General features: G+C 32.6%; 1 protein-coding gene across 1 annotated transcript; it reads right to left on the bottom strand.

Annotated features, from left to right (window-relative positions):
- Positions 1 to 11,304: 11,304 nt before the first annotated feature.
- Positions 11,305 to 11,875, bottom strand: LOC120085224 (cysteine proteinase inhibitor 5-like). The gene has a single exon (XM_039041121.1). The coding sequence runs from the start codon at positions 11,797 to 11,799 to the stop codon at positions 11,452 to 11,454; it is 348 nt and encodes a 115-aa protein (XP_038897049.1). The 5' UTR covers positions 11,800 to 11,875; the 3' UTR covers positions 11,305 to 11,451.
- Positions 11,876 to 19,382: the final 7,507 nt, after the last annotated feature.

Here is a 19,382-nt window from a genome sequence, read left to right as displayed (position 1 = left end):
AAATGCCCACACCTATCTGTGAGCATTGTAAGAAGCAGTGGCATACAAAGGACCAATGTTGGAAGCTGCACGGCAGGCCTCCAAACAGTAGGAAATGACAGTCAGATGACAAATCAAACTCTGGGAATACACAGCATCAGTCCTCAGCCAATAGTGAGTCCAATTTGAGTGCTATCGGGGTGAGTGCCATTGTGCAATTAGGTACATTTCCATCTTTTGGCCTTATTAGCATTAATGGCAAGAAACCCTGGATTGTAGATTCAGAGGCCACAGATGATCTCACTAGTTCTTCAGAATTGTTTATTTCATACTGTTCGAGTGCGAAAAATGAACGTATTAGAATTGCAGACGGATCTTTTGCCCCGGTTGCAGGGAAAGGAAATACCTCTCCTTTTGATGGTTTAGTATTATGTGATACACTTCATATGCCTAAAATCTCATATAATCTTTTATCAGTCATTAACATTACAAGAGATCTAAACTGTAAGGCTATTTTCTCACCCGATTTTTTTGTGTTTCAGGATCAGAAATTGGGGATGACGATTGGCACTTCCCGGCACGATAGGGGGCTCTACTTCCTTTCTGACGATGCTTCTTCTAGGGAGGATCATAGAACTGGTTTTATGTCTTTAAAGTTTTCGACTTTCGAAAATGACTTTATGTTATGACATTATCATTTAGGACATCCAAACTTTCAGTATATAAAATATTTATTTCCGCATTTATTCCGCAATATTAATATAGCATCTTTAAATTGTGATGTATGTATTTGTGCCAAAAAAAAGTCGTATTCCTTTTTATTCTCAACCTTATAAGCCGTCCAGTCCCTTCTCCCTCATTCATAGTGATGTCTGGGGACCCTCACCTATTACTACCTCCACGGGTAAACATTGGTTCGTCACCTTCATAGACGACCACACACGCCTCACTTGGGTGTCTTACTTGCTGATAAATCTGAGGTGTCTTCTATCTTTAAACAATTTTATACCATGGTTGAAACCCAATTCTATGCCAAGATTGGGATTTTAAGGAGTAATAATGGACGAGAGTTCTTTAACACCTCTGTCCATAACTTTCTTGTGTCTAAAGGAATTGTCCACCAGAGCTCGTGTGCTTATACCTCCCAACAAAATGGAGTAACCGAGCGTAAAAATGCCATCTAGTGGAAGTTTCTCGGTCTTTAATGTTGTCTGCCACACTTTCGTCCTACCTGTGGGGGGATGCCATTCTTACAACGGCTCACCTCATCAATCGTATGCCCTATTGTGTACTTGACTTTCATAATCCCTTGAACCTATTCAAAGAATCCTTTCCGACTACTTGACTTTCATAATCCCTTGAACATAATCCCTTGAACCTATTCATTGAATCAGGCGATTTCTGATGTCCCCCTCCGTGTCTTCGGTTGTGTCGCGTTTGTCCATTCCCATGGTCCAAATCGCCCAAAATTCTCCCCTCGTGCTCATAAATGTGTTTTTGTTGGGTACCCTCTATACCAACGTGGGTATAAATCCTATCGTCCATCCTCTCGTAAGTATTTTGTCTCCATGGACATTACTTTCATTGAAGATCAACCCTTCTTCCTCGTTAATCATCTTCAGGGGGAGAGCTTGAGTGAAGAGCCTAACTGGTCCTCCTATGATATCCCCTTAGGGGAATCTGCTCTAATTCCTTCTCCTAGTTCTGAAAAAGTCTGTCCTGTCCTCCCTACCAACCAGATTCCTTGGATAACCTACTATAGGAAGAATCTTAGAAAGAAAGGATTGCCACCTGTTGAACAGCCGACTCCGGTCCATGAATCAGACCTTGCATCTGGTTCAGGTACGTGTATTCCTAAAACTAATGATGTTGATATATGTATAGAGATTGACAAGTGCAGGGAAGATAAAGATGAAGGAGGGGGCAATACTAAATATGTGACAGATGAGGAAACAACTAAGAATGAAGGGAAAAGTTCAGTTTGTGACAAGAAAGTGGAAGATACTACTAAAATCCTTGATATACAGGTGACCGATCATGCTGAGAAACCTAGAGAGTTGAAAAATCATGATGTCTCTCTTGATCTTCCAATAGCACTAAGGAAAGGTACGCATTCATGCGCAAAGTATTCTATGCACAACTACATGACATATAGCAATCTGTCTCCCGAATTTAAAGCTCTCTCTACCAGCTTGGGCACTATCATAATCCCAAGCAGTATTCGTGAAGCAATGGAGAACTCTGAATGGAAAATGGCTGTTATGGAAGAAATGAAGGCATTTGAAAAAAATGGTACATGGGAACAGGTGCCTTTACCTAAAGGGCACAAGATAGTTGGATGAAAATGAGTGTTCACTGTAAAATACAAATCAGATAGGACAGTTGACCGATATAAGGCCAGACTGGTTACTAAAGGTTTCACCCAGACTTACGGAGTTTATTACTCTGAAACGTTCTCTCCCGTGGCTAAACTCAACACTATTCGGGTTTTGTTGTTAATTGCTGTAAACAAAGATTGGCCATTGCATCAGTTAGATGTTAAAAATGCATTCCTGAATGGAGAACTTGAAGAGTAAGTCTATATGAGCCCTCCTCCTGGATTCGAGAGTCAGTTCAAGCACAGAGTTTGCAGACTGAGAAAATCATTATATGGACTGAAACAGTCCCCAAGGGCTTGGTTTGATAGGTTCACCACATTTGTTAAAGCACAAGGATACAACCAAGGGTACTCAGATCATACACTGTTTATGAAACGGTTTAGCTGTGGGAATTGTATGTTGATGATATTGTTCTGTCTGGCGATGATGAGGGTGAAATTACGAGGCTTAAAACGAGAATGGCCAAAGAATTTGAGATTAAAGATCTTGGTAAGTTGAGATACTTCCTTGGAATGGAGATGGCCCGATCAAGAGAAGGTATTTCAGTATCGTAAAGAAAATATACACTGGACATGCTCAAAGAAACAGGTATGATTGTGCGTAAACCTGCTAACACACCCGTGGAGTATAATGCAAAACTTGGTGTTATAAACAATAAAGTTCCTGTTAGCAAGGAAAGATACTAGAGGTTAGTTTGGAAGTTGATCTACCTGTCTCATACAAGACCAGATATTTCATATGCAGTAAGCGTAATAAGCCAGTTTATGCAAGCTCCCTATGAGGAACATATGAATGTGGTTGAGCGTATTCTTCGGTACTTGAAGGGGACTTCTGGTAAGGGTCTGATGTTCAGGAAGTCTGGAAAAAGGACTATTGAAGCATATACAGATTCTGATCGGGCAGGCTCTGTCGTTGATAGAAAGCCGACCACTGGGTATTGCACCTTTGTCTGGGGTAACCTTGTCACCTAGCGAAGTAAGAAACAGGAGTGGTGGCTAGGAGTAGTGCTGAAGCGGAGTACAGGGCAATGAGCTTAGGGATATGTGAAGAAATCTAGTTGAATAAGGTGCTATCTGATCTTTACCAGACAGTGAGCTTCCAACGAAGTTGTTTTGTGATAATAAAGCAGCAAATAAGCATCGCAAACAACCCAATCTAGCATGACAGAACCAAACATGTAGAGATCGACAGACACTTCATTAAAGAAAGACTAGATAATGGGAGCATTTGCATCCCCTATATTCCCTCAAGTCAACAAGTGGCAGATGTTCTCACCAAGGGGTTACTGAGACCAAATTTTGACTACTGTCTTAGAAAGTTGGGTCTTATTGATATTTATGCACCAACTTGAGGGGGAGTGTTGAAAATAGGGCTTTACTCTAGGGGTATTATTGTAATTGCCTCTTACCCTAGGGCTCTCTATTTTCTATTTATTCACCATGTTCTCTTGTATTCAGTGAATCAATTAAAATAATAAGAAAAAGATCTTTATCGTGGTTTTTCTCCCTGTTCTAGGGTTTCCACATAAACTGTGTGTTTGTCTTTCTCTTTTCTTATTTTTCATCAGTTTTTGGTGTTGAAATCCTATCTCTAATCGATTTTTTATCTCTCGTCATGTCATGTTTTGGGAACATCGCATGTTTTCTAGTCTTTCTCCATTTCGTTTGTCCTTATATAACCCACATTCGTTCTTCACTGATCTTTCTAATGATCTATTTCTTGCTTGTGATTCTTTACCCAACATCGAGTCTTTCCCATTATCCATCTTTGAGGTTAATCAATCTGCTTTTGCTGATGTGATTCTGAACCTACCATCTACCCTCAGTGTTGAAACTGAACTTGCAACTATTCGTCGATCAACCTGGGTAAGAGAAACTCTCATTCATCTCAAAGATTATCATTGTTTCACTATTATCATGTCTTTAGTTGAATCTTCACCCTATCATAAGGCTTGTACTAACCCTCTTTGGCAACAAGAAACGAATGAAGAACTTCAGGCTTTAGAAAAGACTCATACTTGGGATTTGTAGATCTACACTTGACAAGAAACCTATTAGTTGTAAGTGGATCTATAAAATAAAAACTCACTCTAATGGATCTATTAAAAGTTATAGAGCTCATTGACTACCAAAGGTAGTCAAGAATATGGTATTGATTATGAGGAGACATTTTCTCATGTTGCTTGTATGACTTCTGTTCGCAGTCTTTTGACCGTAGTTGCTGCCAAATAGTGGCCTCTTCTTCAGATGGATGTAAAAAATATCTTTCTCAATGACACTTTAACTGAAGAGGTATATATGAAGTCACTACCTGACAACTTTATTCCACCTTTAAAAGTGGGTATTCTTCGTTATGCACTATATGGGCTCAAACAAGCTCCACGAGCTTGGTTTGCAACCTTTAGTTCAACCATCATTCGACTAGGGTTCACCTTCAGTTCTCATGGTTCAACACTATTTTCTCACTAGACTCTTCATGGTCTTGTTCTTCTTCTTCTATATGTTGATGACATGATTATTACAGGTAATGATTCCCAAGCCATATCTGATTTGTACTATTTGGGCAAACACTTTGAAATGAAAAATTTGGGACCACTCAGTTATTTCCTTGGTCTTTAAGTTGCATCCTGTTCTGCTGGATACAACTTATCTCAAGCAAAATATACCTCTAATCTTCTGGCTTGATATAATATTACTGAGCTTGTCACATCATCAACACCGTTGAATTCAAATGTTTGCTGACTCCTTTTGATAGTGTTTCTCTCGAAGAACCCACCCTATATCAACAACTTATTGGCAGTCTTATTTGTTTAACCGTGACTCGTCCAAATATTGCATATGCAGTTCATATTGTCAGTCAATTCATGGTAGCTCCTCACACTATACTTTCACTACAATGCTTCACATTTTACGCTGTATTAAAGGCACTCTAGGCCATAGTCTTTAGTTCTCTTCACAGTCATCCTTGGTTCTATCTGAATACTCTGACACAGACATGGCTGGAGATCCTACTGATAGACAATCTAACACAGGTTAATACTTTTATTTAGGTGATTCTCTCATCTCCTGGCGTAGTAAGAAACAATTTGTTGTTTTTGTTCCAGCATAGAGTCTGAATATCGTGTGCCATCTGATGCTACTTCAGAGTTATTATGGCTTCATTGGCTCTTTGTAGATATGGGAGCTCCTCAACACTCTGCCACTATTCTTCATTGTCACAATTGTACTACTATTCAAATTGCTCGTAATGATGTTTTTCATAAACGAAAAAAGCATATCGAGAATGACTGCCACTTTGTATGACACCACCATCTTTATAGCTCCACCCTTAGTCTACAACCTATATCCAGTACTGAGCAACCCACAGATATCTTCACCAAAGCGCTATCTCCTGCGTATTTCACTCAGTTACATTGGCAACTCAAGTTGGTCTCAACTATACCATCTTGAGTTTGAGGGAGGGTGTTAATATATTTATGTATTTTAGCTTAATCTTAGGCTAATTAATTTTATTGTTTCTTACTTCCTATTTTGTTAGGATTTACTTCCTATTTTTTGGATGTTTCTATGTATATCAAGGTGTCACCTTTGTTTTTTTTTTCAAGTTAATACATGAAATACAATAAATCTCATAAGGCTATTGTTTGTAACTTTGCTAAAATTGAAATATCTTGTATAGCTTCTCCAATATCATTATTGTGAAAATGTTTATTGTGAATAGATTAAGGGTGTGTTTAGACTACGTTTTCAATTGTTTAATTTAAAAAATAAGTCATTTGGAAAAAAATTTGAGTATTTGACAACCACTCAAAATAGTTTTGCATATGTATTTTAATCCGTTTTTATTAAAAAAATATTTAAATAAAAATGATTTTTTTAAAAACACGTTTTTCAAGTCAATCAAAAGGGTCCTAATATTAAAATGAAATGAAAAATCGTGTTCTAAATTTTTGTTTGGTGATCTATGTTGTTCAAGCACGATTATGTTGGGTTCCTTGGTGTTTAATTTATGTTTAGGCTTTCATTTATTATGTAGGTTCGTGCTTTCTATGTTTTTGCTTGTCTGGGGTTAGTGTGTTTCGGCTCTTTGTTTTGCTTTGGCCCAAGTTTGAAGTCCTTCTAGCTTTATCATACTTTAATATATTTCTGTTTGGCACGAGATTTCAAGAGATTTTAATATATTATTGGACCCAATCAATTAGATTTATGTCTTATTTGACATTTGGGTCAAATTAAGTATATTTTTCTTAGTTCAACTGGACTTTTAACCCAAATAATAATATTGGATCAAATTAATCTTATTTGATTCAAGTAAAATCACGTGACAGTTGTGATTGGTCCAAAATTTCTCATTCAACAATAACCTTTGAAAAAAAAAAAAAACCTCTATCACTAATAAATAATTTATTTTGTTTCTCTCACGTATGATCCTTTTACATTTATTATTTATAGATGTCTATTACTTATTAACTATTTTTATGTCGAAGGATGATGAATAATATAAAAAAGTAATTATAAAAAATTGGGGAAAAAACCTTACATTCTTTGGTTGCTTTTAGTGTAGTTATAAAACAATGTAATCAAATTCTTTTCCTAAATTTATGTATAAAAATGTAATTACAACCAAAATGGGAAAGTTTTAAACTTTGTTTTTTTTTAAAAAAAAAAAAGTTTTAGTACCGCTATAAATAATGAAGCATAAAAACAAATAATAAAATTCTTTTTTCAAGTTAAAAGTATAAAAAATGTAATTACGAAAAAAAATTGAAAATATAGTTTAAAAAACCTCAACAGTGACTATAATAACCTATAATCCTTAAATTAGCAATTACCAATAAACTTATTTCTTGAAAAAAAAAAATATTTAAGCTATTGAATTATATTTAATTTTTAGTATCATAATTGAAAAATCAATTCAATTAAAGAGTATATGTGTTTCTTAAAAAAAATGTATATGAAAATTTTGAAATTTTTAAAATTTTCAATACTCAAATGCTATTGTTAATTACCTATAAATTTATCATGGTTGTTTATTAATTATTTATCTATATTCATAAGTCTAGTTTATTGTTTATAATTAATAATTGTAAATGGTATATTTTGAAAACATATAAATTAAGGAAGGGACATAATTGTCTAAAAAAGATTGAAACCTTTAATATATTATAAATAATAGATTTAAAATATATAAAAATTTGATACCTTCAACAATTGATGAGATTTATGTGACTTTGAACTTACATTATTAATTATAATTAATGTGAAATAATAATTTTTTTTAAAATTTGTCTCTATATATAAGTATGCAAAACTTCTCACATTTTCTTCATATTCTTCGAATTTGGCATTCTGTAAACCAAAGTAATTAAAAATTGAAAATTATATGCTTGGTATATATAATAAAAAAACATAATGATTTAAAAATATTTTTTATGTAGTTGTTTTTTAGGTTGTTTTCATATAATATTTTAGTATATATTACCACTCCTTTACATAAAAAATACAAGATTCTTACAAATGAGTGCATCCAAATGTATGTTGATGCTCTTATTAAAAACTATATATATATATATATATATGAATGTTGATGCTATACATTTGTGACTAAAATTTTTTTCTTCTATTCACTTTTTTTGAAAAAATGCAACAGCCATTTTTTTAGTTCGACGTTGTGCAATGTGAAATTTAAACTTTTAATTTCTTCGTATCAAGAGAACATGTCTTGTGACTAGTTTTATTTAGTGAAAAAATTGAATTATGTATATTGGTAGTGAAAGAATTCACATTACAATTTCTAATACAATTTAAGTCTAAGAAAGTTGATAATCTAACATAATTCAATTAGTCATAATAAATTATAAAAGTGTAAAAGAGACGTCAACTAAATATATAGTTCAACTAGTTAACAAAATAAACTTCGATCCAAAAGTTAAAAGGCGAGAATTCCACCTATATACATTTGAACGAAACTCAATTTAAGCAGAAAATATTTGAAAAAGACAACTAAAAGAAATTTACAAAAATCTTGTCCAATTTAATAAGAGTAATTGTTTTAAATGCTAAAACTATTGGAAATTACAAATATAATAAAATAGCACTATCTGTCAGTGATAGATGTTAATAGACATAAATAGACATCTATCGCTGTATATCACTGACACTGATAAATATTTATCCGTGTCTATTAACATCGACAGATACTGATAGATATCTATTAACATCTATCATTGATAGAGAGACATTTTACTATATTTGTAAACAAGTTGGCTCATTTTCCTATATTTGAAAATAGCCAATCTAATAATGGTGGAGCTAAGTGTAAAAAAAAAAATCAGTAGTCCTTTATTAATTTTTTAAAAGAAAAAGGTATATAATGGAAATTGCTCTTCTTCTAACGATTCCACGATGATCATGAATCAACATAGGAATTTTAATCAACCCATGGTTCATTAACAATATGTTAGCTACATTCATGGAGCAGAGAGAGAGAACAATTTTACTAGTGACAATTATTTAGAATATAGAATAGAGGTGTGTCTCTAGAATTAGAGAATTTATATAGTACACTTCCCTAGAGAGTTTGTATAGTACACTTCATTAAACCCTAGGATCATAAGTGTAAATAATGCAAATATGACAAATACATAAATAATTTAGGTTTTTGGGGGCATTGCCCCCGTATTTTGGTCATTTGAAGTGCCACATGTCATATTCAAAGTATTCCAACATGGACTTTTAAGGCCAAATCATCGCACGGCTATCATAAGATGTATGATTGTAGAAAACAAAAATCTGAAAAGGTTGATAATCTATCAAATTGGAAAATGGCTAAAAATCATTTTTAGTTCTAGATTTTCATAGAAGTAACGATTTGGTCCCCAAACTTTGGTTTATAATAATTTAGTCCCTATCTTTTAAATTTTGTAACATTTTAGTCACTAAAATTTACTATGTAACAATTTCGTCCATGTATTTTAAAATTTGTAAAATTTAGTCCTTATTGTAGAAATTAATGATAAGATTTAATGAGATTCATACACAAATAAACCTTTAAATTGATTAGAGACTCAATATTTTTGCAAAATATAAAGTTTGCACCATAAAAATATTAAAAATTGACATCAAATTTTGATTAATTTTTTTATGTGAAGGACTACATTGTTACAATTTTGAAAATATAATGACTAAATTGTTATATACTAAAGTTTAAGGACCAAATCTTTACAAAATTAAAAGTATAGGGAATAAATCATTATATACTAAAATTCAGGGACCAAACTGTTACTCTAAAAAATGTTCATTGAATATAAGTGATTTTAGTTCAATAATATGACATTTTTCATTTAAAAAAAATGAAAACAACCATCTTACTTTGTAGAGAATTTATCTAATATATTTTTTACCCTTATATAACACAAATATACGTATACGTATACATATACATGTACATGTACATATACGTATACATGTACTTATGTATATATATACATGTACATATGTATATATCTACATGTACATATATATATATATATTCTCCAAATGTTCAATAATATAGGAGGTTTGATATTTTGGTGGAATATGTTGAGATATACTCTTGTGTTGCTTTTTGTTAAAGAATCTAATACTAGTTAGTTATGGCCTTGCCTATTACGTTGGCTTTATATTCTGCTCTCTTTTCCTTTAATGAATTAGTGGACATTATTATTCCTCATTTTGGTTCTCTACCTAGGGTTGGTAAAATTTTTCGGAGGGTCGGGCCTCCACCTTAATTGAGGTGGAGAATCTCCAATTTGATCGAAGATGGGGTCAAATTGGAGACCTCTTTAGGGTCCCTAAACCGGGGACGGCCCGGGCGGGGATGGGGAGGGTATCCCCAACCATCCCCGACCTTGACTCCGACCCCACCCCGATTAGATTTTTTAAATATATATTAGTTATTTAACTTTTTACATTTAGCCTAGTTTTTAATTCAATCTAATCTAAGCTCAACTAAAGTGTCCAAGCCCAAATTTAAAAAAAAAATAGGAAAAGAAAATTAAAAAAAAAAAAAGTCTCTATAGGGAAACAAAAGGGAAATGGGAAATGAGGGGAACCCGTTTCTCCAACGGGGATGGGATAAAATCCCCAATCAAGGACGAGGACGGGGAACCCTCCCCTACCCCGATCTGATCCTGTTGCCAACCCTGTATCTATGGATTGTCTCCCTCTTCTTTTACAAATCATATTAGTGATAAGAGCAAACATATTTACAAAATGTGCATGAGAAAAATCTACTAGTAGAGAAAGAAAAGGTTTAATATCATTTGTATGAGCATGAAAACAATAATATGAAGTGAAGCATCATTGATAAATACCACTTTTTAATCTATTAAAATCTTGGGGGCAGATTGGATTGATTAGGGAAAAAAAACCTATTTTGAGTAGTTGTCAAAACGCTCTCATTTCTTTTCTTTTTTTTTCAAAGTGACTTATTTCCAAAGTTAAACACTTGAAAACTTAAGCCAAATACACCCTTAATTAGTTGATTTTAGATAAATATGAGTTGGTTTTATCTCAAAACTAATTCGCAATGAGCGAGAGGTAATTCATGAATCTTATAAAGATTGTGATATCTCCTCATCTTTTTAATGTGTGATCCGAAACATGTCTTTTCAAGATGATGAATTTTTAAGTTCACCATTCTTTGATCGGACACTTTTTTTTTTTTTTTTTGGACAAATCATGTATTTGGGTTTCATTAGGTAAATATGTAGTTCAATCTTAAAATTAAATCAATTGACTATGAAAAGAGTAAACTTGTAAATCTTCCAAAGTTGATGAGATCTATATTTTAATATGAAATTCTCACACAATTGAGTGAATCATATTTGATTGAACTAGCTCTAAACCTATAATCAAAAAGAAAGAGAAAAGAAAACCCCAAATAAGAGACAATATTACTCATAGCATGCATGGATAAAACTTTTATTTTATTCTCTCATTAATAGATCATAAAAGGAAACACAACCAAAATATTAGACATAAAGATAGCTTTTATTTTATTGGTCTCCCTTTATTATTTCATAGATAATGCAAGAAGAGAAGCAATAAGTAGATCAGTTCTTGAGGAGAGGTACAAAATATATGAGCTTCCACTTCTTCTCCCATGGCCTATCATTCACCATAGCCTCATAAGTCCAAACCAAATTCATTTCATTCCTTGCTTCAATCCTAAGCCTATAATTTATTCCAGCCACAACTTGTTTCTCACCATTTACCACACGAATGAACTTTAGGTTTGCCCCTGTTTGCTTGTTGTGCTCCATCACTGAAAACCTTCCCATCTCTTGCACGTATGGATCTTCGATGTTCTCGATCGGTTCCCACCGGCCGAGTTCGACATCCTTTGGACCTTGGATCAAGGCTTCGTTTTGTCCCGGGGCAACCTCCACATATGAACTCATCGTAACGTCTGATGAATAGTTTGAAAAAGACTTTGTAATGAGTATTGGTGGTTTGATTTTGATATCGAGTAAGAGTTCGATATTTATAGTTGTAAGTTGATATCATGGAATAACTTGTGGACCTCATCAAAGAGAGTAGAGATAGCTACGAATCCAATTATACAATTATTTGAGACCATTGGTTGATGGGGGAATATCTTTTGCGTAGAAATTAGCATGTCTTCATTTAATATAGACACGTATTAGATAATATGGGTTTTATCTCAACACTAATCGACAATAAGAGAAGTAACTTTTATATATATATATATCTTATAAAAATTACGAATATCTCTTGATTATTTTTTCAATGTGGGATCCTCAACACGTAACTTTATTAGTTAAATATGTGCTTTTCATCTAAAACCTAATTAATTTTGAGATGAAATTCATGTTGATCTAATATAGTATAAAGATCCATTAAACTCAAACGAGTATTCAATTCAAAATTGTGACCTGCTCAAGAAAGGTGAATTTAAAAAGGTACCACTTTGTGGGACTTGTTGAGGATCTCAGTTGAAGAGTCGTCACAATTGATATAAAGATTTTGCACGTGTTACTCCTCTCATTTCTAATTAATTTTGAGATGAATCTCTTGTTATCAAATAAACCTAACTTTCGAATCATCCCCTATCTCACCTAACTTTCTGCTTATATAAATAAATCATCCCTGATTGATTTTGACATGAATTTTGTAGCAGGACTAAACAAGGTATATAATTTTGTTGTACTATTCTACCTTTCTTTTTCAATATTTTTAGTTGTTTGAGTCATTATTTTTAAAGATTTTGCTGAAAAAAAATCCAAACATGTTGATTGATTATTTATTAACTCTGCTCATATAAATTAAATTATTAAGGTATCGTTTGGTAACCATTTCGTTTTTTGTTTTTATTTTTGAAAATTAAGCCTATTTTCTTCTCATTTCTTACAATGATTTGCAACTTTATCAAGTACAATGGTAAAATTCTTAGCCAAGTTCTAAAACAAACAAGTTTTTAAAAGCTACTTCTTTTTAGTTTTCAAATTTTGGTTTGACTTTTTAAACTACTGGTAAAAAGTAGATAACTAAATAAGAATTTTGGAGATGGAAGTAATGTCTATATGCTTAATTTAAAAAAAAAAAAAAAAAAAAAAACTAAATGGTTATCAAACGGGACCAGTAATAAAAGAGTTGTTAAATGATATTTATTTTACATTAACTAAGAATCCAATGTCTTGGACAATTAACTTCCTATACAATTTTTTAGCAGAAAAATTTACTAGAGCTATTATGTAAATTGAAATTAAAAGTGATATATTTCATGACCTAATTGAACAAAAACTAGTTTCAGAATAAGACCCACAATCTAACTCTCACCATATGCATATTATCTATGAAGCACAAATATGTGAGGTAAAGAATCCATATCAGACATGTATCAGATATCAGTACTTCTAGATACTTTTCATATATGCTTCTGATACACGATTTGACATATCTATTTTTACGATTATTTTTTATCAAGAAAAAAGATAAGCAACTCATCTAATCTTTCACAATCAACTCATCTAATTTTTTTCAATTTAAAACTAGACAACCTATTTTAAAAGCTCACTACTTGAGTCCAAAACTAAAAGAAAAAAAAAATAAAAATAAAAGACACAATCCTAGAATCATCTAATCTTCATTTTCATATTTGAGTCCCCACAAAATCCACCAAAATATAACTCACTTTGATATCTTTAACAATTCAACGAGGAAGTTTTCTGTTAATCTGCATACTTCTCCCTCTAATCTTCTTCTTCTTTTTTGATCAATATGAGTCACTTTTCTATTGCATTTTATTGACTATTGGACTTTACATCTTAGATGTTGCTCTTTGTATTGTACTTCAATGTTTGTATTGTACTTTGTACTATTGTCATTAGCTTGTATGCTAAATTTATATATATCCTAGACTCTTAAGAAAACGTATTTTCAACGTATCAGTATCTTAATTTATTAAAAATTGGCATATCGCCGTATTTTATCGTATCCATATCTCGTATTTATATTCGTGTTTGTGCTTCATAATATACTATTATTCCCTTTACAAAATTTTCTCTATAGTCTCTCTTAGTTCTCTTGCTAATCTATATTTACTAAATATGCATCGTTTTTTCTCTTTTTAAATAGAGTTGTTTACAAATATAGGAAGATGAACTAATATGTTTACAAATATAGCCAAATTTCACTGTCTGTCAGTGATAAACCGTAAATAAAATTTAGTCTATCACAGTCGATCATGGATAAACTGTGATATTTTCCTATTGTTTGTATACCTTCAACAATTTTTTTCATTTAAAATAATTTCTCTTCTAAATATGATATGTATACAAAATATGAAGTATACTCATACTAAATTAAAATGAATATGATATATCATCATAATCCTATCATAAGTTGGAAAATAGAACAAATTAACTAACTTACTTTGTATTTGGTATATAAATTGCACAATTAGTGCAAATAAGATATACCATCAAAATTATTTAAAAAATATAACGCATCAAAATCAAATTAATCGAATGAAAATTTCATATCAAAACGAGATAAGAAAAAAGTGATTCACTATAATCGAACAAATATCATCCACTATAATACTATTGAAGTGATGATATACCAATCGTATAAATGATATAGTTTATGCTTAGTATATTACTCGATTTTATATTTGATATATATTAATCGAAATTCAAAATTTTTACTACATTTGCAACTCTAGAAAATGATTACTAGATCTCCAAATACATTAAGAAAAAAATCTTGAAAGATTATATGGCCATGAAATTAGAATTCCACCTGCCCCCCCACTACATATGGGAATAAAGATTTTTCTTTCTTTTTGGAAAGCATCCAAATGCTTTTTGATGTAAAGATTTGAGACTTCATTCTTATTTTATCTTGACATGAAAGCTTTTTCAAGATTTTTTTTTAAAAAATGAATATGTGCCTTTAAATGAGCATATTTAGATATGGATATGTTGGCCACCCAAGGAATCCACATGGCAACTTCTAATACATTTATGTCTAAGAAAGATTCCAACTAATTAAGCATCCAAGCAAGTATAATTTTATGATTAGAAAACAATTTACTTCCTATACTTTTAATTTTATTAATCATTATACTCTCAAAATTGTAATAATTTAATTTGAAAAATTTCTAAACTTTTTTTTTTATTTTTTCCTAAGAGTGATTTTATTTAATAATCTTGTTTGATTCCATTGAATGTAACTCCAACCTAAACCTTATTGGTCCTCGAGAAAGGAATTTGGTCCTTATACTTTAAAATTTCTTATGATTTAGTCACTAACGTAGAAGCTGGTTAAAGCTGGTTAAAGTTTGTGGAACTTAGCTACAGTTCTTAGAATGCATGCTTCAACATGAGATATCTTTTATGCAATAAGGCCATCATATCACCTTGGCATGTGATCAACCAAGCACATACTTGAGGAAGATGCTACACAATCACATGTAGCTTATTTGCTTGAGACCTATGAACTTATCAATAATTATCAAAGAATGACATAGTTTATCCCTCCTCGTAGTCCTTGCTAATATAGAGCCAACTCAATGCATAACATTCTTCGTTAATAAGTTTTACTGAAACTTGACTTCATCTCTTGGAATGTGGATCCTCTATCCATCACCTTCCTAGTCATACTTACCCTAAATGTACGAAGCTAGGGTTCTATCATCAACTGTCTCTAAGCTCGGTTACCACTCCGAGGTATTGAGCTAAACATACTTTACTAGGAGTCCTTCACCTAGACCTCCCACTTAGCTTGTCTTATAGACCCAATCTTCTCTAGTAGCGTACGCTAACCATTCAGATTCTGTCTAGGGCAACATACCTCATAAGCACTAGACATTAGTTACTTAAGAACATCATGCCAAAACCATAACTATTCGTACTCTATAAGTTATTAATCTGCCAAGCATTCGTAAACATCTGCAAGGTAAATAGCTAGGTAAACGTTTAGAGCTGGCTAGCAATAAGTGACTTTTTATAAAAGCATGACTTGTTAAATCATTCATAACCTTTGTAAGCATTAGAGTCACTCACAGCCTTTGAGAAAACCCTTTAAGATTGATGAGCTTCTCTTACTAATGTCAACCCTGTGAACACATAAAAAATTACTTTAATTACTAGTCATGGTTTCCCTTTTTAGACTCGCTTTCAGAATTAAACTCACACTCATACAATTCACTTTCAAATCTTCTTAACTTACCTTAGGGTGTCGCATACCTAGTCAAATTTAAAATGGCCTAAACTTCAGCAGGTCGCCTCTTTTCTGACGCCCACACCCAACACATAGTAGGGATTTTAGGGTGCCAAGCCCACATTTAGCAAGTAGTTGCCTGTTCGCCCAATAAATTTCAGATTCAGTTTCTAATGTCAATAGCTCAAAATCCATAACTCGTATTAAGAAAATTCCTTCTGCTCAAAATCTTGTTGACAATGTTACCTCAAAGTTTTAGTGTAAAACTCTTCATGGTTTGATCTAGAGCTTTAAATTTTCCCCAGTGACCCTAGACCGCAAAGCTGTCTGCTTGTTCAACACTTTCTAAGTTTAGTTTCTAAAACATGTAACTCAAACTTAGGCCTTAATATGCAAAATTTCCTTCTACAAAGTTACTCATAAGGGGGATAACAATGTAACCTAAAATTTTCAGCTTGAAATTCCATGTGGTTCGGTCTAGATCTACATTTCTTCGTTGAGTGCCCGGATCGCCTGAAAAATGAACCTTCGATTCTTTCTTCCTTCTTCGGCCCTTCTTCTGATGAGATCTCCCTTCCAAAGGCTCGATTTCAGAAACTAGACTCATAAAGCTTTCCAATGTTACTAAGTTCGTCCAATTTTCTCGAGAAAATCGCCCCAAATTGAGCCATAGAAGTTCTCATTCCTTTTATACTACCGTCAAGTTCTTTGCTTGAAATCTCTTTAAGCCACCTTACCCATTAGTGGAGATCAAGGGTTGAGATTAAGTTATCTATCCAGATAACTAAAAGAGGAGTCTAAAACTAAGCATTTAAATCTGAGTGTTTCGAACAACTCGTTTCTCGCTGAGGAAACTCGATGGGGAGAGGTTCTTACTCGACAGACATTTCCAAGACTCTACTAAATACTCGTTGGGAGAACTCGCTACTTGATGGGGAACTCAATGCTGGGAGCTCGCTCAACACACACTCCTTACTCGATGCTCGAACTCAACACATGAGTCTTTCTCACTCATCCTCGACACTGGCCTCCTTCCTCGCTCATATATACTCGACACTCGGCAGCCTCTACTCGATGCTCTGCAGCCTTTACTCGATGCTTGCTTAGCGCTCACTCAATGCTCAAACACCCTTCAGCACGACCAACACTTAGCCAAAATTTTTCTTTGTAAGGCTAGATCAGTAAGTAACCGAGAGTTAAGTTCCCATACTTAAACATTTAACCCAACTTGTGCTTACTTAAACCATAGATATCATGAAAAATGGGAAGTTGACGTGTGGGTCTTACAACACCCACCTTCCAATGTGTGCAGAACATCAATTAGTTGGAGGTCATCTATGTTAATTGAAAAGCACTTGATAAGTGCCTTCTTGGCCTTGTATTTAGAGTTCTTTTTACAGTATATTATTAGATTTGATGTTTTTTTCTAGTGATTTTCAAGATTTGATGGAACTCACAAGAACAAAACCAAGTTAAACCTCTAAAAAGAAGGATGAAGATGCCAAAAATTAGGAGGGGCTTGGGGGTTGCGCTCGACGCCCTTTATAGAAAGCAATAGTAGGAGAGCACTATGATGCTACACTACAGCACATGTCTTCGTCTGTGCGTGTCTATAGCCATTGAACCGCAGAGCTGCGAAAGAACGCTTGATGGCACCTTAATGCCAGTCTATTGTAGGAATATGTTGTGCAATTTTTAGATATCTTTTTTGTAAGATATAGGGTTCCTCAGCCAATTTAGACACTAAATTTTGAAACCTTATGGTGATTTTTGCTGCAGAAAATAGTTGAGAGTGAAAAAATTTATTTAGAGGTCGTTCAAGGACCAAGGTACAAATCAAGGTGAGATTGATGGGCTTCAATACGAGGAATCATTCCAACAGTAGTTTTTCCTTAATCTTCTCACTATCTTTACTGTTTTTGTTTGTCAAATTTTATGAGAATATGTTGTTGACAATCATGAGTAGTTAGACTCGTTTGTTCTAGGGTGTTGATGAATTTATTTATGGATATGAGTTCATGCAAGATGTTTTTATGGATTTATCGTGGAATTGAATGTTTTTAATTATTATTGTGCTTATTTTTATATTGGTTGGCCATCAATATATGTTTGGTTGAATGTTCAATTTGATATATTGCATTTTTAACTGTACTTATAGTATTGAATCATTGTTAATCTCTCATGAAAATAATTAGGTTAATAATGAAAGTTGTTTATGATTTTACTCAATATCAAGTTTCTTATTCTGGTTTCTAGATATTAGTAATCAATTAAGTTTGCATGAGAAGTTTATTGTTGAAAAATAATAAATCGAAATTTAATTTCTAGACTTAAACATATTAATAAGACAAGATTACATAGAACCTTTGCATGACTTAATGAAGTAAATAATGAAATGAACACCCTAGGATACTTTTTCTCCAAAAGACCAATCTTTTATTTTTCTAAGCTTACTTTTATTTTGAAACCTCAAATATTTCATCTAATTTTCATCCTGTAGATAAAATTGACACAATTCTAGAATAGGTAAACAAAAATCTATAACATTGATCCATGGGGACGATTCTTGGTCCTTCAAGAACATTTTACTATATCACTTAGCGCATGCACTTACATTCACATCAAGTTTTGGGCGTTGTTGCTGAGGATCAAAATATCGGATTAGTTTAATATTTAAGATTTAGATATATTTTAATTTAAGGTGTATTCTATTTATTTTTGTTTTCCTTTGAGATTGATTGATTATATTCTAGTGCATGCACCTTGTTAGAGATTCTAATCTTTTGCCTTTTGTTCTAGAGATTGATAGGATTTTTAGGAAAAAATTTAAAAGTAGAAAATAATCAACCAGTGAGTTGGTAGAGGAAGCACAAAAGGCAATAAAAGAGTATTTCCAACTATCCCTCCCCACGGTGGTAAAATCAACATCATAATTAACTTCAAAATTCATATATTTGAACTTTCTTAGTGGAACTTTGAACAGAATTAACACCGAGATTCTACATATATCCCAAAGCTTACTCAAAATTTCGAAATTTTTTTATCTTTTCCAAAATTTGAAAATATTGAATCAATTTGGAAAGTCTAATTTGATAATTGTTAAACACATTTGAAAATTTGAAAATTCATAAAATTGTGAAAACACAAATTATGCTAAAGATTTGAAAATTTTCGTAATAATTTAATATAATATTTGGTAAACTTAACCGAACTTAGAGAAAATTTGAAATAATATAAGATTTGGGAAGATTACCAAAAAAAAAAAAATAGCAAATCTTGGTGTGTAATCAAGCGAGAT

Source organism: Benincasa hispida, chromosome 9, assembly GCF_009727055.1.
Source record: "Benincasa hispida cultivar B227 chromosome 9, ASM972705v1, whole genome shotgun sequence".
NCBI classification, from domain to species: Eukaryota; Viridiplantae; Streptophyta; class Magnoliopsida; order Cucurbitales; family Cucurbitaceae; genus Benincasa; species Benincasa hispida.
The sequence above is the reverse complement of the archived record's forward strand: the minus strand, read 5'-3'. Positions and strand labels throughout refer to the sequence as shown.

What these genes read in the sequence shown, in the direction of transcription:
- LOC120085224 (XM_039041121.1), bottom strand. Translation starts at nt 11,799, where the DNA reads ATGAGTTCATATGTGGAGGTTGCCCCGGGACAAAACGAAGCCTTGATC.